The sequence below is a fragment of the Gekko japonicus genome, unplaced genomic scaffold, assembly GCF_001447785.1.
Source record: "Gekko japonicus isolate JY-2015 unplaced genomic scaffold, Gekko_japonicus_V1.1 scaffold376, whole genome shotgun sequence".
Classification (NCBI taxonomy): domain Eukaryota; kingdom Metazoa; phylum Chordata; class Lepidosauria; order Squamata; family Gekkonidae; genus Gekko; species Gekko japonicus.
Genome location: NW_015164675.1, coordinates 828,134 through 850,466, shown reverse-complemented (window position 1 = coordinate 850,466; position 22,333 = coordinate 828,134). Strand labels below are relative to the sequence as shown.

The window sequence follows — 22,333 nt, the reverse complement described above, 5'->3', positions numbered from 1 at the left end:
AAATAACCACGGATTCCAAAAACGTGACACTGTGTGATCCTAAAGACAATTTCCTGGGAGTAAGCCTCAGGAGCAGACTTCAGTAGTTTTCTTGGTAAATCAGCTTACGGTTGCACTGTTTGCCTCTGAGAAAGTGAGCGGCTCCCGAAAGTTTAAGGTGGAATCAATTTTAAAGTGCGCTGGACTCCTGCTTAATAAACGTCTTCCTCCAGTAGTCGATTTTTCGCCATGACTGGAATATCTCCCCACTTCAAACGATGATGTCCTTCCGTGCAAAAGAACGTGGCAAAGGGTGCACTCGTGCTCTGTGTGTGTCCTTAAGGCTCACTAATCACAGAACAAATGCTTGGCCGGGCTGGGTGCCCCAGGGCGCTTCACTTTATACAGCAGCAACCCCATGTAGGGCTGGCTCCAGGTTTTTTTGCACACTAGGCGCTACTTTCTGCCCCGCCCCCCATTATCAAACATAAATGCACTTTAGAAAGAACCCTTTAGGGGTTTGAAAGCCCACAATCCCAGTGTCTTTGCAGTGTTAGTACTAAAACATATTTTTAAAATGATCCCTAACAGAAAGCCGAGTTAGTGACCAGGGAAGACAAAATCCAACCTGATCTTTAGTCCCCTAATCCTAACTATATGTGTTCAAAGGAATTCCTTCCTTCCCATGGATTCTGACGAAACTTCTCAATTGCATCCTGGTCTAGAATCTGTGCCCTTCAAGGGGAAGAGCCCCATGGATTGGAGTTCCCCTTGATTTCTTTAAACTTATGTTTAGGATGGGAGGAAGCCAACCTCTTCACCCTCTGAATCCTAGTCTGAAAAAGGCCACAAAAATGAATGAGAGCTTTGCTTAGAAAGGTCGAATGGGGGGGGGAATCATTTCAGCCTGTCTCTCTATGCCCCAAAGAGTGCAACTCTCCAGGGGCCCCAGGCCCCGCAGGCCCCTCTCTAAGGCAGGCTGCAATCCGCAACCACTGCCCCAAATAAAAATCTGACCTGCTGCAATAACCTGGGCATGCTGCTTTACCTTTGGAGCCAGTCCCATTGACATCACAAGGTCGCCGTCAACTGGCAGCTTGCTTCCGATGCTGAGGAACGGGTTTTGCCTTGGGTGCTGACTGGAGTGCCCCTCTGACGCTTGGTTTGCTAATCAGGGAAAAGGGGGGCCAAGGAGGCAAAGGGTGGCTGAAAGGGGGGCATGCTGGTGACCCCCAATTGCCGGTTGGGGGAGGGCAGGATTGTGGCCGTGCTTTGGCCCCAGAGAGGTTTGGACTGACCCCACGGCACAGTGTGGCTTGCAGGACGATCCGGGAGGGGTGGGGTGGGAGGCCGGGGGGCGCCCCCTCTTAAGGGGCTGCTCTAGGCCGCTGCCTAAAAATTGTCTATGACGGGCCGGCCGTGACTACATCCAAATGTGCTGAATTTATATACCCCAATGGACCAGCTGCCTGCAGGCAGCTGAGTAGACTGAACTCGTTGCCTGGCAGGAGAATAGGGACTTGCACTACTCAAGAGTGAATAACAATTGCATTCACAATTTAGCCAAATGAACATTTGTATAAATAGGGAATTGGCCAAAAAGACTGACACAACCACTTTTAACTTTAAAAGGGGTAACTTCTCTGATATGAGAGGACATGTGGGGAGGAACTGAAAGGAAAAGTAGAAAGGGTCAAAACCATTGGGGAAGCTTGGAAACTATTTAATACTACGATCCTAGAAGTTAAAAAAAAATATTCCGCAGGTTAGGAAAGGCACAAACAGGTATAGGAAAAAGCCTGCATGGTTAACAAACAAAGTAATGGAAGCTGTAAAAGGTAAAAAGGATTCCTTTAAGCAGTGGAAAGCTAGTCACAGTGAGGCTGATAAAACGAAACACAGGCTATGGCAAATAAAATGCAAGTCTGTGGTCAGGCAGGCAAAAAGGGAATATGAGGAGCATATAGCAAAAAATGTAAAAACCAACAATAAAACTTTCTTCAAATACATTAGAAGCAGGAAACCAGCCAAAGAGGCAGTGGGGCCCTTGGATGACCAAGGGGTAAAAGGAGTACTGAAGGATGATAGGGAAATGGCTGAGAAGCTAAATGCATTTTTTGCCTCCGTCTTCACTGTGGAAGATGAGAGGTGCTTGCCCACTCCAGAACCGCTGATTTTGGGAGGGGTGTTGAATGTATGTGTGCATAAGATTTTACTCAGACTATTCTTTCATCTAGTAAAACCTTCCCATTTATGTGAATCAAAGTTGGTAAAACATGATAAATTGCTTATTAAGAGGCACACAGGATATGAGATCTAGGACTTCCTCCACATGAGGCTCCCAACCTGATTTCTCTGGATCCCTAGCAATGCAATAACCTGTCTTCTTTCCTGGTCTACAAAAATGAAACAAAGTTTGAGTTCAGTGGCACCTTTAAGAGCAACAAAGTTTTAATTATGCCTTTAAACCAGAATTGTACTTTATTACTTTTACCCACATTGTAATAACAGCTGGAATATTGGTTGTTGAAAATTGAAAATTGGAAAATCTCCTTCTAGGGAAGAATTTATATATAAATTGTTAGAAGTAGCTGAATCAGAAGAACAAATTGCTATGTTATAATTTAAAAAGGAAGAGATTTTTTTTGACAATATAGTGTTGAATTTCTAGAGGGATTGGAAAAAAATCTCAAACTGTTAAGTTTCCAAACTAAAGTAAGGTATAATTAGAATTTTGTGGCAAATGGAAGAAGATACTCTATACAATGATATACCTTAAGAGAAGCTTGTAAGATATTCTTTTTTTCTTTAAAAAAATTAAAAAGATTATTGAAAGGAAAAAAATACCAACAAAATTTTAATCTGGGTATAAGCTTTTGTATGCATACACACTTTTTCAGATACAATGAAACAGAAGTCACCAACCATTACATATAAGCAGAGGTACAAAAAATGGGACCACACAGGGGATAAAGGGGAAAGCAAGGCAAGAGACCAAGAGAAAAATATAAACATGTATAGCAAGTGAAAAACAAGATTGTTTGGTCTTTTCCCTTCATTCTGTACTTCCCTCTGGTCCTCTGTGGCCTCAAGAGTATGGAAATAACCAACTGGGAATAGGAATTCCCAGGGAATATGGGAAAAACAAAGGCAGACTTTGCCATGAAAGAAATACACACCACAAATGCTGCTTTTTTAAAAGAACATTTATTGCACACCCTAAAATTCAATGAAATTGTACATTTGGAAACTGGATCAATGATCAGTCTGTAACATTTAAAATGCCAAATATTTAGAAGGCACAAGATCATAGTGCCCAAAAGGAACTGCATTGACACTTCTGCTGTTGCAAAAACTGAACAGACAGGGAAACAAGGATGCTGACATGTGGACAGAAATAGCCTTGTAGCACCAAGTGTGAAGAGAGTTCTTTTTCATTCACTGACAGACACTGCCTTTTCTTTAAATAAAAAGTGCCATCATTCTTTTATAGTAGTGTAGGAGTCATTTCTCAGAAATGAACTGGACTGTACTTAGAGAAGTGGGCAGAAAGAAAAAAACAGTAAGTAGGTCAGTTTCAGTCAACTTCTGTTCTCCCACATGGTCTTAAAAATTCATTTCCTCGTTCATGAAACCACTTATTGGATACTGTGACAAAACAAAAACAACAACACAAAATGAACATAATATTGGGCTCCATGTATGTAACAAAATACTGCTGTGGCAATAGCAAAAGACAAGTGAGATGCATGTAAGCAATCTCCAATTTAATTCCTCCTCAGAGAGCACCAGCAAGAAGTGACTATAAAGATTTAGTGAGTGACACATGGCTCCAAATTAGGTTTTAAATAGGCATCAGTCTGCACCCTCAAAATTAAAATGATTCATTCTCTCCATGGATGCTGCTGTGTGCATAAAAGGAGAACAGTATAAAGGCTCAGCAGAGCTTCTTCTGCCCACCCCCTTCCCATCTGACCCTTGGTCGCACAGTCATACACCTACTGTGATCTGGGACCCTGAGGAAGAGAGGTAGAGTTGAATGAATTCTGCTGCAATAAATTCTGGCTAATAGCACCCTATACTAGCTGGGCAGGGTGAAAAATGGAAGTGGGTTTACATGCCAGTATCCTCCCATGTGTACTACTTTGACCACAAAAGATAGAACCCACCCCCCTTCACACACCATTTTAAAGCTATGTCGATCCCAATGTAGACTGAGATTTCAAAAGCACTACTTAAAATGTTACTTCAATGTGGTGGTTACCCTGGCTATCTATATCCTGCTGTTGCTCTGGAGAGATCATAGTTTAAAAATTGCTTACTCTGCCTGGACTTCAAAATCATAGAGGTAAATCAAACAGCGAGGGAATCTGAATGGGACATCACCCAAAGCTGTCATGGGATAAAATGACAGACAGCTTCTGATCTGAATTAGGTATTGATCAGAATATATCAGAATCCTTGATCCAGGGTGGATTTGATTTAAACATGATTTAAATCGAGTTTTACTGATTTAAGATTTGATTTAAATCTTGGTTTTCTACATAAAGGCTCATTCTTGCTGGCCTTAATATTTACAAACCAGATGAAGGTTTCATTTTAGTATAATAACTTTTCAGGATAGTTTTAGTTATATCAGAAAATTAATGATTAGTTATGTACCACTTGAAATATATAATTATGAAAGCATTGCAAGGTGAACTGTCCCCAGTTTAATAGGTTAATCATTCCTATTTGGACAACTTTTCTGCTGTACTTTACTGGAAGGAGAAAAAAAATTAATAATAACAATTTAAATTGTTTTATTTAAGTAAAACAATAACATGGGATGGAGACAGTATTAGTTGCCTTGGTGGATGACCTCCGGAGACATCTGGATAGAGGCAGCTCGGCACTGCTGATTCTTTTAGATCTGTCAGCAGCGTTCGATATGGTTGACCATGAATTGTTGACCCACCACCACGCCGATGTGGGGATATGGGGACTAGCTTTGCAGTGGCTGGCTTCCTTTCTCCAAGATTGGGGACAGAGAGTGGCGCTGGGAGTTGTCCCAACGACACTCACTTAGATGTGGGGTGCCGCAGGGATCGATCTTCTCCCCGATGTTATTCAACATCTATATGCGCTACCTTGCCCAGATTATTTGGAGGTATGGGCTGGGTTGTCACCAGTATGCGGAGGACACCCAGCTCTATCTACTGATGGACGGCCACCCAGACTCTGCCCCTGAACATCTGTATGGGGCATTAAAAGCTGTGGCTGGATGGCCACCAGAGAGCAGACTGACAGTGACCCACAAAGACTGATACACCTGGGCCGTGGGGGTCTGGGATTGGGTATTAGGCTACCAACCTCTGATGGGACTCCTTGGTGCCGACAACGAAGGTGAAGAGCCTAGGGGTGTTCCTGGAGGCCTCATTGACTATGGAGGCCCAGGTCACCGCCACTGCCAGGCCTGCCTTTTTTCATCAGAGACAGGTTAGGCAGTTGGCTCCATACCTCACCTCCCGCAATCTGGCTGCAGTGGTCCATGCAATGGTCACTTCCACATTAGATTATTGTAATTCTCTCTACATGGGGATTCCCTTGACTCTGCTCTGGAAATTGCAGCTAGTGCAGAACACAGTGGCACAGGTGCTGATGTTGTTGTCTGTGTGGGCACATATCTGTCAGGTGCTGCGTGATCTGTACTGGCTGCCTACTGAATTCCGGATCCGTTTCAAGGTGTTGGTGCTTACCTTTAAAGTCCTATATGACCAGGAGCTCACATATCTCCGAGACCGCCATATGAGCTCCGTAGAACATTATGTTCTACCAATCAACACCTCCTGGTAGTCCCTGGCCCAAGGGATGACCGACTTGCCTCAACTAGGGCCAGGGCTTTTTCGGCCCTGGCTCCTGCCTGGTGGAATTAGCTGCCATATGAAATCAGGGCCCTGCGGTACCTATTACAATTCCACAGGGCCTGCAAAATGGAGCTCTTCCACCAGGCCTTTAGTCGAAGCAGTGGGCATCCATTTGATTAGGCCTCCCTGCAGTGACTACAGATCCTGGAAGCCAGACTGGGACCATATTATCTGCCACTGAGGTGCGTTGTTGTTTAATGCAGATGTTGTTAATAATATAAGGATTATGATTTTATGGATTTTAAACTGAGTATTGTAATATGTTTTTAATATTGTAAATCTGCACCAACTGCAGATACATATATGTTGTTACCCACCCTGAGCCTACAATGTGGGGAGGGAGGGCTATAAGTCTAATGAAATAAATAAATTATATAGCATATGTATTCTTGTATTTGCTTAAATTAAATTAAATTAAAACATCCATGAGGATACACTTACAAAGACCTCACGATTTCTGGAGTATTCTGCTCAAAAAGTTTCAATTTCATTTGTACTGCTTGCCTCTCCCTCCTCAGCTTAGCTCTTAACATTTCCTCCTTATCCAGACCTATTCCACCCCAAACAATCTTATACTCATTGAACTTCTTGAAACTTAGCACTTAAGAGATAAGGGGTTGATTCTGTATGTTGACCCACCACCACGCCGATGTGGGGATATGGGGACTAGCTTTGCAGTGGCTGGCTTCCTTTCTCCAAGATTGGGGACAGAGAGTGGCGCTGGGAGTTGTCCCAACGACACTCACTTAGATGTGGGGTGCCGCAGGGAGCGATCTTCTCCCCGATGTTATTCAACATCTATATGCGCTACCTTGCCCAGATTGGATTTAAATTTTAAAAATTGGATTTAAATTTAAAAATCTTGTTTTTATTTAAAAAATCATTGATTTTTGTCCACCCTACCTTGATCATAATCTATCATTTTATCCTGCTATGTGTACCATTATGACCAAAGGAAGGATTACTTACCCCATTTACACCCTACTAGCACTGGGCAGGCTGCATGCCTTGTTCGGTAATCACCCTCTCCACTTCTGAAGAGATTGTACCAAAATACTGCTGTCCCCTGGAGAAGAAAACAAGTCTTTATTAATTTAAGTAAATTGTTTGTGAGTGAGCAAGAGAGACTCAGCTTCAAATAACAGTGGCACCTTTTCCAAACATTTTGCCACTGCAAGCCCACTTTAGGTCATGAGTCCTTGGAGGTTTGGCTTGAACTGGCTAAGTCAAAACTGCTATTTGTTTTTAGGAATTTGTCAGTACCAGAAGTCCCACTTCTTTTGACAGCTCTCAGCAACTTTTTTTGAAAGTGTTCACTTATTCATTTAACATTGCTACCTCTGTGTCAGAACTGACTTAATTTTAACTCAGTGGAAGTCTCAGAAAAGCAGATCTTCATGTACATTGTATGATTCCTGTATGAATGGAATTGCACATAAGCTAAGAATTGGTTTTAGTTGCTTTCAGAAATACATTATGTGATACTATCAGATTCCTGATTGCTTGAAAAAAATCATGTGACTAATCCAGAGAGGAAAAATGGCAATGGAACTGTAGCAGCAGTGGCTGACGAAAGCTGTAACACCAACTACGTCAGAGAAAGGGGAGCTTACTCGCAGCTGAGACAGTGTGTGTGTGTGAGGAATATTCCTCCCTCTGAATTCAGTCTAAAAATCAAAATGGGAGGATATTTGCCACAACTGTAATGTAAACTTCAGTGCTTGTTACCTGATGAGCACTTAACACTGAGTCAAACTAATAATTCCAAAGCAGTCTTAATCTTTTTGTGCTATTTCATGAAGGAAAACAACAGTCATTTCAACACTGAAAGGTGGATTAAACAATTTGTGATTAGATTTATCAAGGTAAAGCATGCCTTCAACTAAACAGACACACAGTGGATGAGGCCAGACCGGCAGAGACAGCTACCACTTTCCTTCTCACACTGCTGCAGGCTCACTGTGTATGGCCTGTCAAGAGACCCAAATCTCCATTAATAACATGGTCAGGATATCTGTCAGGATCTGGCCACTACTTCTCAACTTCTAGCCTTTTCAGAAAAGGCCTGAGCCTGGGCATGCTTCTGGATGCCTCCTTATCGATGCTTCTGGATGCCTCCTTATCGAGGGAGGCCCAGAGCACAAATGTTGCCAGACTGGCATTTTTTCAGCTCCACCAGGTCAGACTGCTGGCCCCCTTCCTGTCTTGCCCCGACGTAGCCATGGTAATCCATGCAACAGTCACCCCTAGATTAGACTACTTTAACTCACTCTATGTTGGCCTTCCCTTGAGGCTGACCTGTAAGTTACAACTGATCTTCAATGCAGCGGCATGAGTTTTTACTGGAACCCCATTAACAGCACATATCCAACCAGTGCTCTGCCGGCTGCACTGGCTCCAGGTTGAATGCCAGATCATGTTCAAGGTCTTGGTACTAACCTTTAAGGCCTTAAACAGTCTGGGACCTGTGTACCTTCAGGACTGTCTCTTCTGGTATGTCTCCCAAAGAGCACTATGCTCAGCTGAGAAAAATCTCCTGGAGAACCCTGGCCAGAGAGATATCTGACTGTCCTCAGCCAGAGCCAGGGCCTTTTCGGCCCTGGCTCCAACCTGGTGGAACTCTCTGTCAAATAACACCTGTGTCCTGCATGACATAGGTCAGTTCCACAGGGCTTGTAAGGCAGAGATGTTCTGCCAGGCTTATGGTTGAGGACAGCAACAGTTTTAATCAATGGCTTTTAATAATCTTGACCTCCTTCTATTCACTCCTCCCTAGGGGTAAGAAGAACTGGTTTTTAGGCACCTTCTGGAATGACTGTTGTACTTGTTTTAATGTCTTTCAACTATTTTAAACTGTATTTAAATGTTGGTACACTGCCCTGAGCCCCAAGTATTTGGGGGAGGACGATCTAAAAATTGAATTTATAGGTAAACAAAAGTAAAGAAAAAAGCGGGGGGTTAGTGACCTGGAATTCTAGAATATTGGAGTGGGGAGAGAGGTAGGTAGAGAAAGTGTCCTGGACATGGTCCTGGGGCATAGGTGCTGGCAGCCTTCCGCATGCCTGCCAGAAGTTTTCCCTCCAAATTTAGAAGGCTCCCATTGTCAGGGCACAAAAGAAGTATTCATCATCTAAAATGAGTTCATTTAAAATGTTTTTTTTAAAACCAAGATATATTGGTTACAAAATGCAGAACCTGTGAAAACACCAAGCTACAACGAGAACATGTCAGCACCAATGCCAATCTCTAGTCAGTGATACTTACACTGGCACTAGGGCTGCCAAGTCTTGTTGAATCACGGTGGGGGATCGTCATTCTTTACAGGAGCTCTGCCGCGGGGGACAGCAACAGGCGTTGCACCGCCGTCGTCAGGATGTGACGCTACGCGTAGCGTCACATCCTGGCGACATGCCTGTTGCCGTCCCCCGTGGCAGAGCTCCTGTAAAGAATGACGATCCCCCGCCGCGATTCAACGAGACTTGGCAGCCCTAACTGGCACACAGCAATGCATTCCAGACTCCAATGGAAGTGCTAGCTGGGCCAGGAGAAGCAAAAAACATTGCTGTTTACCATTGGGAAAATGTGATTTTGAAACTCAACCTTTATTATGTAATAAACAAGGGTTTAACATCCCTGACACTGTGCCTTTCTTTCAAGGAGCAGTTGTTTTTTAATCCTACATTTGTACAGAGATAAAACTTTCTGAATACATTTCAAGAGGGCCTCCTTGTATTTTAACTAAGGGTGTTTGTCTTTAAATCCATTTAATTGCATATATAAGACCCGAGATGGTTACAATGGTTTAGACAAGGGCACCTGACCTGGCTAGCCCTGGCTAGCCCAATCTCGCCAGATCTTGGAAGCTAAGCAGGGCTGACCCTGTCTAGTGTTTGGATGGGAGACCACCAAGGAATACCAGCGTCATGACATGGAGGCAGGCAATGGCAAACCACCTCTGACCGTCTCTTGCCTTGGAAAACCCTTCGGGGGCCACCATAAGCCAGCTGTGTGACTTGGCGGCACTTTCCACCACCTGTTAATCATGCAAATGGATTCTTTGTCAACCACCATGTCAAAGAGCTGTTTGGGTAAAAGTGGCATAGCAGAGAAAGAATTCTTGGAAAGAGTAAAAATGCTGTTTAGCGTAATTTAAATGGGAAACTGCTAATTACATACAAGGTCAGTACTTACCTTTTGGGGCCAAATTGCAGCCCCAAAATCTGGGAAAACTGTTGCCCCTCCAGCTTCTACATCACTCATCTGAAAAAAAAAAACCCATACATAAAACAACTGATGATTAGCATCACAGCCAAGAAGACTCTACACAGACAAATAATAACACATTTTTGAGCTGTTTTAGTCTATGCAGAGTTTAATTAAGTTGAAGACTGTCAGTTTTGGGGGATTAAAATACAGGAGGAATTGTACACTTTTAGAAAAGAGTCTCATACTATCGTGTATTGTTTATTCATTCACATTTATGTAATCCTAAATGTTAGACAGCAATCACTGGTTTAGTATTTGGTCTAAAAATTAATACCGTACCAGTTCTCAACTGAAACGAAATGCTTTTACAGTATACACCAGACTGGAAAAAAACTTACGCAGACATTTAGCTACATATTTCTTTAGCGAACTGAAAGCATATCTTGGCACTGCCTTAACACATTTGAACCAGGTGCATCTCTGAGTGTAGCATCTGTGTGTATGACAAGTCACAATAAAACTGATACTATTTCTGTGCTAAACAGTATCAGAGCAGTGAACCACAAATTCCACTAACCACCCAAATCCTAAACACTGACTTGAGTATGTAAGACTGTAATCACCAGCACTTACTTCCTGGCAATGCATTTAAAGACATGCCTCAAAGGAGTTGCAATTGCTACACTGGGCTTTTAGATTTAGCCATCTGTTTTTTAGAGAAAAATCCCAAATTCTTGCTTGAATACAGTCCAGTTAAAGCTATTAGTGTGGTCCACTGCAACAAAAACAATAAAAACATCGCCCCCCCCCAAAGGAGTAAGCCCTAAATTGGCTATTGTATAAATATTTGAAAACATCGTAAAAATTTAATCCTACACAAAAGTATTTATTATTACTTTCCATTAACCTCAATGATTATTTCACCATGTAGACTGCAGATAATTTGCCAACCCATATGCATATTTCACTTGCAATATGAAGTTGGTAGCCAGCTAATGCCGAGCTGCTGCATTGACTGATTTCATTGAGAAGAACAAGCAGGTTTGGTGGTTCAGATCCACTACCCTGCCCTAGATATTGTCAGGTTTTCATGCAGTGGCCATTGTGACAAATGTATGTGCACGTAGAGAGAATACAAAATGGGAATGACAACATGGCAGCAGTACAGATGCCAGGAGTGGCCAGCACAAGGTTAGAATTCAGAAACACCTGTTCCCAATACCAAAGTCTTAGAAACCCTAATCAGTTTTAATGGATGCTACACAAATGTACATTTATCCTCAGACAGCTCTCTAAGCATGCTGTGTTGATAAAGCATTAAGTTATATCAGTTAATATGCAGAGGGGTGGATCAAATTATCAATTTTCTAAAATAGTTTCTACTGGTAATAAATTTACTACAGTTCACTCCTGGGGAGTGGGGGTAAAAGCAAAATTTGAAAGCTTTCCTGAAAGACTCACAACATCAAATGCTATCAGATGCTGCCTGATAAAGCTGAGAATATCCTCAAAACACCTATTATACAAATAACATGTTGGAATAAATTTCTCAATCATTCCCAACAACAACAAAAATCTACTTTGAAAAAATTATATGTATCTCACCAGTGCTTAATTTTCAGATCATCCTGAAGCTAGCACAATTTTAACAGTTAACACTGTAGCAGAGGTTGTATTCTTTTCCTTCTGTAGATATCATAATTGCATCAGATGCTGAGAGTACCAGGAAATGCCCACGTTCAGGATCTACCATCAGGAGTAAATCCCTAAGATCCATGCAGTTTGTTATGTCTATGCTCCCGATGTTGAGGGAAAAAATCTCACTCAGCACATTTATACTTACGTAGTTTAAAAAAGTGGCCACTCGATTCCCAGTCCCTAAACGCTTGAAAACATCAGGTTCCTCTTTCTATAAAAAGAAAGTAAACTGCAAACTTCAAGCACGCAGCCAAGGACACAGAGGTACTTACATAGTTAAGAAATGTTGCTAGCCTATTTCCTTCCATTTTGAGTGTGCTGTCAAAGGGCCGCTGAAACAAACAACAACTTTAACCCAACTTCTGAAGTGGAACACGTATCTAGTGCTGGAAAGAGAATATGCAGCCCAATCCCTATGAATGTATACTTGGAATCAAGTCCCAGTGGGTTCAATAGGACATACTGTTAAATAAGTGGGCACAGGAATGCAGCCTTAAAGTAAGCTAAACAGCTTGATACAAAATGTGTTAATGCAGCATTACAGTGCCAGTACTTTCACTAACCAAGCCAGGGTTATTCGAATATATGCAACATGCACCCTGGGGCAGTGTTCTTTAGCCATTGAAAGAATATATATGATCAGTTCATGGCAGAACAGTAGTCTTGTTATAGGCAAATATTATAACTCATTATCAGGAAATTAATTGAGCTGCATTTGTTTCCTACATAAAAAAGTGACTGAACAGCTGTCATTGGCTTCTTTGTAACTGAAGAAGAAACCAACTTTAGGATGAAACAGAAACTCAAATGACTTCCCAATCTAAAAAAAAAAAAAGTCTTATTCTCTAATGAATTACAACAAAAATAATGATTCTGGCTGAGAACAATGCTGCCTTTCTAGATTAATGAGAATTTGTAATAAACCATAAACCTCCTTCATTATTGTGTCAGGCCACACAAGAGCTCAGCTGGAGAATTTTAACCATCTTCCCAAATACTACAATTGGTGCTAAGTGCAAGGGGCAATCTGGGTCCCTTTCAGAGGGAAACTGTGGGAAAGAATAATTCAAGTAAATTAAACTGAAATGTGAGACATAGTCACCATGGAGATGAGATATTGAAATTTTTGTAATGGGACAGATTGCCTGTTTGTTTGCCTATGTATTATGTAGGGGAGACATCTACTGGTCAGTATAAATATTGCAATTAAGTACAATTTTGCATTTTGCCTATATCTAAAGGTTGACTGGAGCTGCGGTGGCTCAAGTGGTTAAGATGCCGAACTGCAGGCTGTGGAAGGTCAGTAGTTCAGCAGTTCGAGACCCGGGTGCCGCATGATGGAATTCCCATCTCTAGTTCCAGCTCCCATCTCTAGTTCCAGCACCTGACAACCTAGCAGTTCAAAAGCAAGAAATTGTAAGTAGATAAAGAGGTACCACTGCGGTGGGAAGGAAACAGTGTTCCGTGCGCCACATGACCACGGAAATGTCTTCGGACAGCGCTGTCTCTTTGGCTTTGAAACGGAGATGAGCACCGCAACCCTAGAGTCGGAATCGACTTTTGAGCAAGGGGAACCTTTACCTTTACTTTACTAAAGGTTGGCCATATAGTTTAAATATGACTAGCACGCGAAAACATACTGGTTCCCTAGAGTCACACACCCCTGAAAAAGCTATTACACCTGAATTTTTACAGAAAGTATTTGATCAATTTGGGAAAAAATGACATAAAATTTGAGAAAATGGATGAAAGGGTGGTCAATATGAAAACAGAAATTACAGAGGAAGTTAAGAAATGTGAAAATTCTATCAAAAATTTTAGGGGATGGTCAACATATTAATGAGGAAGCAGAATCTCTGGAGTGTAAAACAGAAGCTTTAAATAGAGAAGGAGAGAGAGCAAGACGACTCAGCTTTGCTAGAATTGAAAGAGAAGGAATATTGCCTAAGACTCCGTGCTGTTCCTGAAATCTCTGAGACTCATGAGAATATCAGAGAAAAGGTTGTTGAAACTTTGGCAGACTTTCTGGAAATAGATAAAGATGATACGGATTCTAAAATTGTTAAGGTCTACAGAATAAACTCGAGATCTGCCACATTAAGAAAAGTACTTTGGTCATTTTGTTAAGAAACAAAAAAAACAATGCACCAGGTTTTACAACAATATTCTAAAACAAGACTCAGGATGGATAATATGGATATTATTGTTCTGAAAGAAATTCTGATCAGGATCTTACGTAAGAGAAAAGACTATGCCTTTCTCACCAAAAAATTGAGGGGGGAAAAATGATTTTGGGGGGATAAATTAGAGAGTGCAATTTTCTCTTTTCAACAACAGAGATTCAGATTGAACTCTGTTCAAAAGGTGGGAGATTTTTGGGAGAGATAAAAAAAAGAGTGGGAGGAAAGAGAGACCTCAGAACAAACTTCACAAGGCCCACAACAGATTCAGCAGGGGATGGAGAAAGATGATCTTGACTCAGAGGGTGCAAGTTTGGACTCTTCCATTCCTGGGATCTAACTATGGATTACAAATACCTAATGTAGGATATAAATAGAACTAATGCTCCCCAACAAAGGAAAAATATTTTATTATCTAAAGAAGTCAAAGCATGATATTATTTGTTTACAAGAGACACATATTAGGGGGGAAAGGACACAAAGTTCTAGATTAATAAAACTCTTGAAGAAGAATTTATTTCTGCAAGTATTGAAAAATGTGGTGGTATTGTACATTAGACCTTATTTAAAACCAGAACTGGCATTTGCAGATGACCATGGTAGATATGTGGAGGTTGAAATCACTGTATCTGGAACTAAGATGTTGGTGTTGGGAATTTACACCCCCAATGAGGACAAAGGGTCATTTTATAAGCATCTGATCAATAGACTTTTAAATTTATCTTACAATAGCTGGATTTTGATTGGTGACTGGAAGAGAGTGGTTTCACAAAAAATTGACAGACTTTCTCAAAAAAATATTAAACACAAGAAAACTTCCCCAAGTGTTCTTCAATTTGATAGAAAACCTGGGCTTAGTGGATATTTGGAGACAGATAAATGGTACTTCAAAAGAATGTATGTATCTTTCAGAACGACACAGATGTTCAAGGATAGACATGTTTCAGATCTCTAGAGATCTAGTCACTAATGTGGCCAAAGTAGATATTTTACCAAAGACATTTTCTGATCACAACCTGGTAAATCTGGTGCTTAAAAGAAGATCTAGCATATTTAGATGGAGATTAAATGAGGCCCTGTTACAAAAAGAAATAATTTTGAAGGATTGTAAAAAAGCTAAAAATAATTTTTTGAATGTTAAAAGACGCGGACATAAAAATGGTTTGGGATGCTAGTAAAGCTTTTATGAAAACCTATTTTATATAACATAATGCTGAACTTAAGAAAAAGGCAAGAGAAATTTCAGAAAGTTTTAGATGCAATTAAAAGAAAAAAAGATGAATTTAAAAATTCCCCGGGAAATACCAATATTTCTCAACAAATAAAAATTTTACAACAATAGCTTTCCATGTTAACAGTAAGACAAATAGAGTTAAAATTGAATTTTGTAAAACAAAGCAATTTTGAACATGCAAATAAACGAGGAAGATGGCTGGCTTGTAAAATGAGAATAGAAAGGAAAATGATATTAAAATTACAAGAAGGTGATAAGGTATTTATGGATAATGTGGCTATTCCAAAAATAATATACAATTATTATTCCAATCTATATAAAGAGCACAAGGTACCACTGTAAAAAATCGTGGAATATCTTGGAAAACAAAATTTACTTAAAATTACTGAAGAACAACGATGCATTATGAACAGCCCTATAACAATAAGAGAAGTGGTGGAACCAATAAAGAAAGTTAAACCGGGAAAAGTGCCAGGTCCAGATGGTTTGCTGGGATTGTACTATAAATGCTTTGAAGATGAACCTCTGCAATGTTACAGATTATAGTGAATTCTATTCTGCAGACTGGAAAGATGCCAGAGACAAGAAAAGAGGCTAATATAACTCTGATATCGAAAGAGGCACAAGATCTTGACAAAGAATTATAGACTCATATTATTACTGAATAATGGCTATAAGTTGTTTACAGTGATTTTAGTACAAAGATTGAAAAGATTCTTACAAGAATTTATTCATGTGTGTCTTTTTTTTAACCTAAACGACAGTTAAAAGATAATATTAGAAGGGTTCTTGACATCTTGGAGTACTTAGAGAAACACAATGAAAAATAAGCAGTGTTGATTTTTCTAGATGCAGAGAAAGCATTTGACAACCTGCAATGGACTTTTCTGTTTAAGATTTTAGAAGAAATAGGTCTTGGAGATAATTTCATAAAATGGGTGAAGTCAATTTATACTTCACAGACAGCTCAAACTGTAAGTGTAGACCTAAAATGTGAGATTCAAAGTGAAACAAGACAAGGTTGTCCACTGTTACCTCTTTTGTTTATTTTAGCTCTTGAAATTCTGAATAGAGGTATAAGGATGAGAAGACTGGAGTGGTTAAGATTTAAAAAGAGACATATAAGTTAAGGGCTTTCACAGATGACTTGGTGTTAACTTTAGAAGACCCTTTAAAAGTAAAAAAGCACTAATGTCTAAACTGGAAGAATCTGGTGCATTAGTGGGGTTTAAAATTAATAAACAAAAAACAAAAATATTTACTAAAATATGAAAATACAAGAGCAAACAGAATTGATGAATAAAACTCATTTTCTGATTGAAAAAAGAGAAATATCTGGGCATTATGTTGGCCAATATGAACTATATGTTATTTCAAAATAATTATGTAAAGACATGGAATGAAGTTTAAAAAAGGCTTCTTAAGATGGGAGAAACTGCAACTGTCTCTGTTGGAAAGAATATCTGTGATTAAAATGAATGTTTTACCCAGAATGTTATTTCTGTTTCAGACTATACCAGTACTGACATCTGATGTACCATTTAAACAATGCCAGAAAGATATTTCGAAATTTGTTTGGCAATGGAAATAAAACCACAAATTAAATATAAGCTTTTACAAGATGTAAAAGAAAGAGGAGGAGTGGGTTTACCTGATCTGAAATTATACTTTGCTGCCTGTTGCTTAGTTTGGATGAAAGATTGGTTGTTGTTGAGATGGCGAAGGTTATTAGAATCACAAGGTCATGATTTGAGATTTGGGTGGCATGGTTATTTGTGGTATAAAAAACTAACATCAATGAGAACTTTAAAAACCACTACATTAGCCATGCGATCTTAAGGATACGGAATAAGTTTAAATCTAGGTTATGTCCAAAAACATCTTTGTGGCTTTCAACACAAGAAGCATTTTATAGATGTGAAATGTTAATCAAACATAAATGGTTATGTAATATACCGGACTTCTCTCAGGGACAGTGTAAAATGAAATCAAGAGAGGACTTATTAAGAGAAGGATACAACTGTCAATGGTTTTTTATGCACAGAAAGTTTTAAATTAGATATGAGTGTTTGTGTTCAACAAAACCAAGAATGTATTTGAAACAGAGGTCATTTCGGGGGGGATTGCGGGGGATCGCAGTTCCCCCGGGTGTGGTACAGGGGGCAGGGCACATGACGAAGCCCCGCCCCCTGCTTCCAGACGCCCCGCTTCCGGCCCTCATTCAGCCAGGAGGAGGCAGGAGAAGAGGGAGGGTAAGTTGCTTCCTCCCTGCCTCTCCCCACCCCTGCCTACCTGGGGCCAGGGAGGGCCTTCGCGGGGCTTCCTTGCACTCCCGCCAGCCTTGCAAGTCCACCGCCGGGCCCCTCATGGGGCTCGGCAGTGGAGCTGCAAGGCCGGCGGCGGCCGGGACTGTTGGGGGTGGTGTGTGTGGCCTTATGACACACTTCCGGTGATGTCAGGGTGTGTGGCATATGCTAATGAGTCCCCCTAGCTCTTTTTCTACGAAACGACCCCTGATTTGAAATGGAATTATGTACAAATGATGAACACATTATTGCTAAAATATATAAACTTTTGCTGAAATATGAAACAAAGGAAGAACAGGTGAAAGAATGTATGACAATATGGGCTAAGAATTTTGGATATAATATACAAATGGAACAATGGGAAAGAATGTGATTGAAGGGGCTTAAATTTACGCTAAGGTTTAACTTTAAAGAGAACTTTTATAAAATGATTTACCATTGCTTAAATCTCTCCCAAATGCTGGAAAGGTTGTGGTGAGCTAGGAACATTAGTACATTGTTGGTGGCAGTGTAAATTTGTCGATCAGTTTTGGGACAGTGTCATCTCCCAAATCAAGCTAATCAATGGATACCAGATTCCCAAAAAGCCTGAACTCATTTTAATCAATTTATGGGACATTCCAGAGATCCCTAGAATTAGACACGAACTAGTTATGATTATTTTAATGGCGGCAAAATGGTTAATTGCAACCAAATGGAAAAATCCAAATCTGCCATCTATTGAAGAGTGGTATTTTAAAATACGGGAAATATTCCAGATGGATAAGATTGCAGATTCAACATCCCACTTGGACATGCATTCAGGTTTTCCCAATTTAATGGAAAAATGGATTCCATTCTTGGAATACACAGCAGATGACATAGTATCTTGGCCTATACATTTGTAAGAGGCTGATAACTCATTTTTTGTTGTATACTGTATGACATTTATACCCCTTGGACTTGTTTATAATATTTGGTATATGATGTATCTTAAGGATTTTGATGTAATTGTTACTTGTCTATAAAATGTTCTGTTCATACCCTTTAAAATATACTGTTTGTATGTCCTCTAAAAATTCAATTAAAAGGGTTTTTTTTAATTTTGTAATTGTATCTGTCTTTGCCCTTGAGAAATATGAAAGTTTCATTGATATTGCCTTTTCAACTTCTTTTTTTCTTTTCTTTCCCCTTTTTTCTGTACTTTTGTTTGTTTAAAAAATTCTACAATAAAACTTAATTTAAAATATATACAAATTTCAGTCAGGAGATGCTAAGAAAAAGATGTGTTGTTAATAAACAGCAATCAATGAAGTATTTCACAGTTGGATTGGGCAAAGAGGGGGTGAAAGCAAAATATTGTAAATTAAATTCTCAGGCCTTGACTGTAACTTTCTGGCAGGCTGGATTATAGGTTTTTAGGAGATAAGGAGGGGAGAAGAGAGTGACAGAGATATGGAAACTAAAAGGGAAGTACATGATGAGATACACAGAGAACTATGGTGTACAGACAGAAAAGGGGATGCAAGGAGACTTAAGAAATGGAGAACTGTGGTGCAGAGGGACCTATGGGAGGGGGGGAAAGTGAAAATAAGTGAAAAATACAAACAAAAGAAAAAGTGAGAGAATAGAAATGAGGAACAGAGATGCCTGTAATGGTACAAGAAGTACACTGGTACACTGCAGGTTTGGTACACTGCTGCATGGTACACTGCTGAATGGTACACTGCTGCAGGTTTCTCTGGGGGGTGCACATAGAGAAACAGAGGAGTTCTTTGCAAAATGGGACTGCAGAGAAATCAGAAGTCAAGAAAAAAGCAAGCTTGAGGGATGTAGGGGCGGGATGGGGCAGAAAGCACCACAGAGAATAGGGACAAATTACAGAAAGGTTAGTAACACCCCCCAGAGAAACCTGCAGCAGTGCAGACAGGGAAGACTGAGTTCCCTGTGGAATGCACAGTGAAAAGAGACTTAACAGAGGACAAGTTAAAAATGCTAAGTTTAAATTGAAATCAAATTCTTTTCTGTAGTTAACATAGTGATGTGGCCCTCTTGTTTTTGTAAAAATGTATAATGGCCTAAAGAAGGACATGTGTTGTATACCCCAGCTTTAGAAGACCAGATATTAAAACAACCCAACTTCCCAAAAAAGCAATTCAAGCAAACTGCTGAAGAACTGCTGTGGAACTTTTAATTACTGCAAAGCAACAGTTTACAGTACTTCCAGTTTTAATCTGTGCTGCATACAGAGCCTGGAGGACCCATCCAAATCTATAATAAATCCAACTTGTTGACTTCCTTTAACCTTGGCAGTTAACCATCAGCTAGATTCCAACTGCAACGCTTCCCCAGACTAAGAGGGTGGATCGTGCTGCTTGTTTTTGAATCCTGACTTCGTGATGTTAATCTTTTTGAATACAACAGCTTTAAATGCATGCTGATTTGTTTCAAAATACAATTGCCCTGTTTGGATGATACTATCCTCTACCTTCTGCTTGTAAAGGAAGGTACGATCTTGCTCCATGAAGGAGTCCAGGAAAAGGGGAACGGAAAGCGATGTCTGAATAAGGCCAACACAGCGGCAGCAACAACAAAAAATAAGAAAAGGTGGTGCTAATGTTGGAGGGTTAGCTCAGAAATGTTGGATAACACAAATAAGATTTGCTTCAGCTGTTTTGATTCTCCCCCCCCCAGTACTAGCTAAGACTCCCACTCATTTTGAGTGAGCTACCATGATCATAAAACCATACAAATGGTATCTGAACAGCAATAAATGCAAAAGCTTGGACTGTTATGACTGCTTTTGAAAGGAAGAATGTTGCAAGATTGCCTTAGAAAATTAAAATATAAGAGTCTGGCAGTGCAATCTTAAACACCCTTCTAAATCCCTTGAAGTGAATGGTCTTAGAAGGGTGTAACACTGTTTACGACTGCACTGCTGTTCCTTGCAACAGGTACACTTGTGTTATCCATTAGTATGTTAAAGACGAAGGTAGTAAGTGTCCTTCAGCCATGATTTCCAGATGTATGGATACAGATATTCAGATAGGCCAGTTAAGAGCCTCATCTCAAGCCCTGTTTCTTGTACCCCTGCCTATAAAAGGTGGGTACCAACTAAGGATGGGGCATACTCAGTAATGGAGCCTCACCTATGGAATGTCTCCAACCCTGGAAGTTGGCTGGTACCTACAATTACTGGCTATTAGGTGTCAGACCAAAATGTTTTTGTTTAGTCAAATTAATTTTATCTCCTTGCTCCATTTTCTACCTGCCTGTTATGCTAGTTGCTATTGTGCCCTGTTTTTATAGCACATTTATACTATTGGTTTTACTAGATAATAAAGATTGACTTTGTTGCTGATATTTTAAATATTTTAGTAGTTATTTTTAATGTTATATTGTATTATTTGTTTTATTTTTATAGTTAGCTACTTTGGGCAGATTTGGGGGAACTGGACATAAGCCTGCATTTTACTGATCTACTGCTTAAAAAGCTGGTGTACCACAACAGTAGGAGCTGCGGTGGCTCAAGTGGTTAAGACGCTGAACTGCAGGCTGTGGAAGGTCAGTAGTTCAGCAGTTCGAGACCCGGGTGCCGCATGATGGCGTGAGCTCCCATCTCTAGTTCCAGCTCCTGCCAACCTAGCAGTTCGAAAGCAAGAAATTGCAAGTAGATAAATAGGTACCACTTAGGTGGGAAGGTAACAGCGTTCCGTGCGCCTTGGTGTTTAGTCATGCTGACCACATGACCACAGAAACATCTTCGGACAGCGCTGGCTCTTCGGCTTTGAAACGGAGATGAGCACCGCAACCCTAGAGTCGGATTCGACTGGCTTTCGAGCAAGGGAACCTTTACCTTTACCTTACCACAACAGTACCCACAGTTCCCATGTCTTCCATGTAAAGTCATCTAGATCATTTCACCTTGGAGCTGCAAAGTGGTCCCACTTGAGTCAAAAAGCTCTTGTGCAGTAAGGGCCTTGAACGACATCTGATCTCAAACTACACATTACAAGAGACACAAGACTGTCACAACCCATTTCTACCTAGGTGATATCATCACACTCTGGATTTCTTTGTGTTCACTCCACTTCATCAGCTACCATTTGTAGGGGATAGAAAACCTTTGAGTGCTATGATGTCATAACACAACATTTCTATGACTACTATTGGGAGAGATGTGTTGCAGAGATGTGTTGATGGCAGCCAACCTGTTCTGGTAACCTTAGAAGGACTGTATGTTCTGAGAGAATCAACACACCCATTGCCATTGGTATTTCTTAACAGTGATACTTTGTCACTCGTCAGAATAGTCAGAGCACTCCAAATAATTGGAAGAATGATAAAGGTAAGTACTTTAGAAAGAACCTCTGAGGAGCATTGCAATATGACAGCTATTGCTAATGTGTGGTCTTTCAAAAGACATGCATTCAGTGCCACCAACAACCAATGCCATTATGTTTCAGTGGAAACTTCCTAAACAAAACTTGCAATTGGCATAATGCTGACATTTGACCATAACGCATAATATTGTCACCATTCACCTACAGAAATGCAAAACCAGTTTGATACTGAGGCACTTACCCTTGAAAAGTCAAAATGTGGCTCATATTGTCCTCCCATGCCATAATTAGCAACCTAAAGTGTTGAGAAAATGAGAATGTTTCAATATATGTGAGTAGAATATTTGTTCTGTAGATTAAAAAAACCACCCTCAACTAAACCAAGTGAAACCAACTTCAGCACATTTTTGTCCTGGGTGGATTTCAACAGCAGCAATGCGAGAAGACATGACCTCTACCTGTCAGCATACCAGAAGTTCCCAATTATGCACTGTGCCCCAGA

The 22,333-nt window shown here is 40.3% G+C and overlaps 1 protein-coding gene across 2 annotated transcripts in view; it reads right to left on the bottom strand.

Annotated features, from left to right (window-relative positions):
• Positions 1-3,197: 3,197 nt before the first annotated feature.
• The window catches only part of P4HA2 (prolyl 4-hydroxylase, alpha polypeptide II), a 73,521-nt gene continuing 54,385 nt past the window's right edge, over positions 3,198-22,333 (bottom strand). Inside the window, exons 11-15 of one of the 2 annotated variants that reach the window (XM_015409265.1) lie at positions 22,073-22,126; positions 12,062-12,121; positions 10,077-10,145; positions 6,855-6,951; positions 3,198-3,627 (exon numbers count right to left, since the gene is read on the bottom strand). In XM_015409265.1, coding sequence (XP_015264751.1) covers positions 3,557-3,627; positions 6,855-6,951; positions 10,077-10,145; positions 12,062-12,121; positions 22,073-22,126 — 351 coding nt within the window. In that variant the 3' untranslated portion in view covers positions 3,198-3,556. Of the gene's footprint in view, positions 3,628-6,854; positions 6,952-10,076; positions 10,146-11,934; positions 12,001-12,061; positions 12,122-22,072; positions 22,127-22,333 lie in introns of both variants that reach the window. The other variant, XM_015409264.1, reaches the window with a different exon arrangement.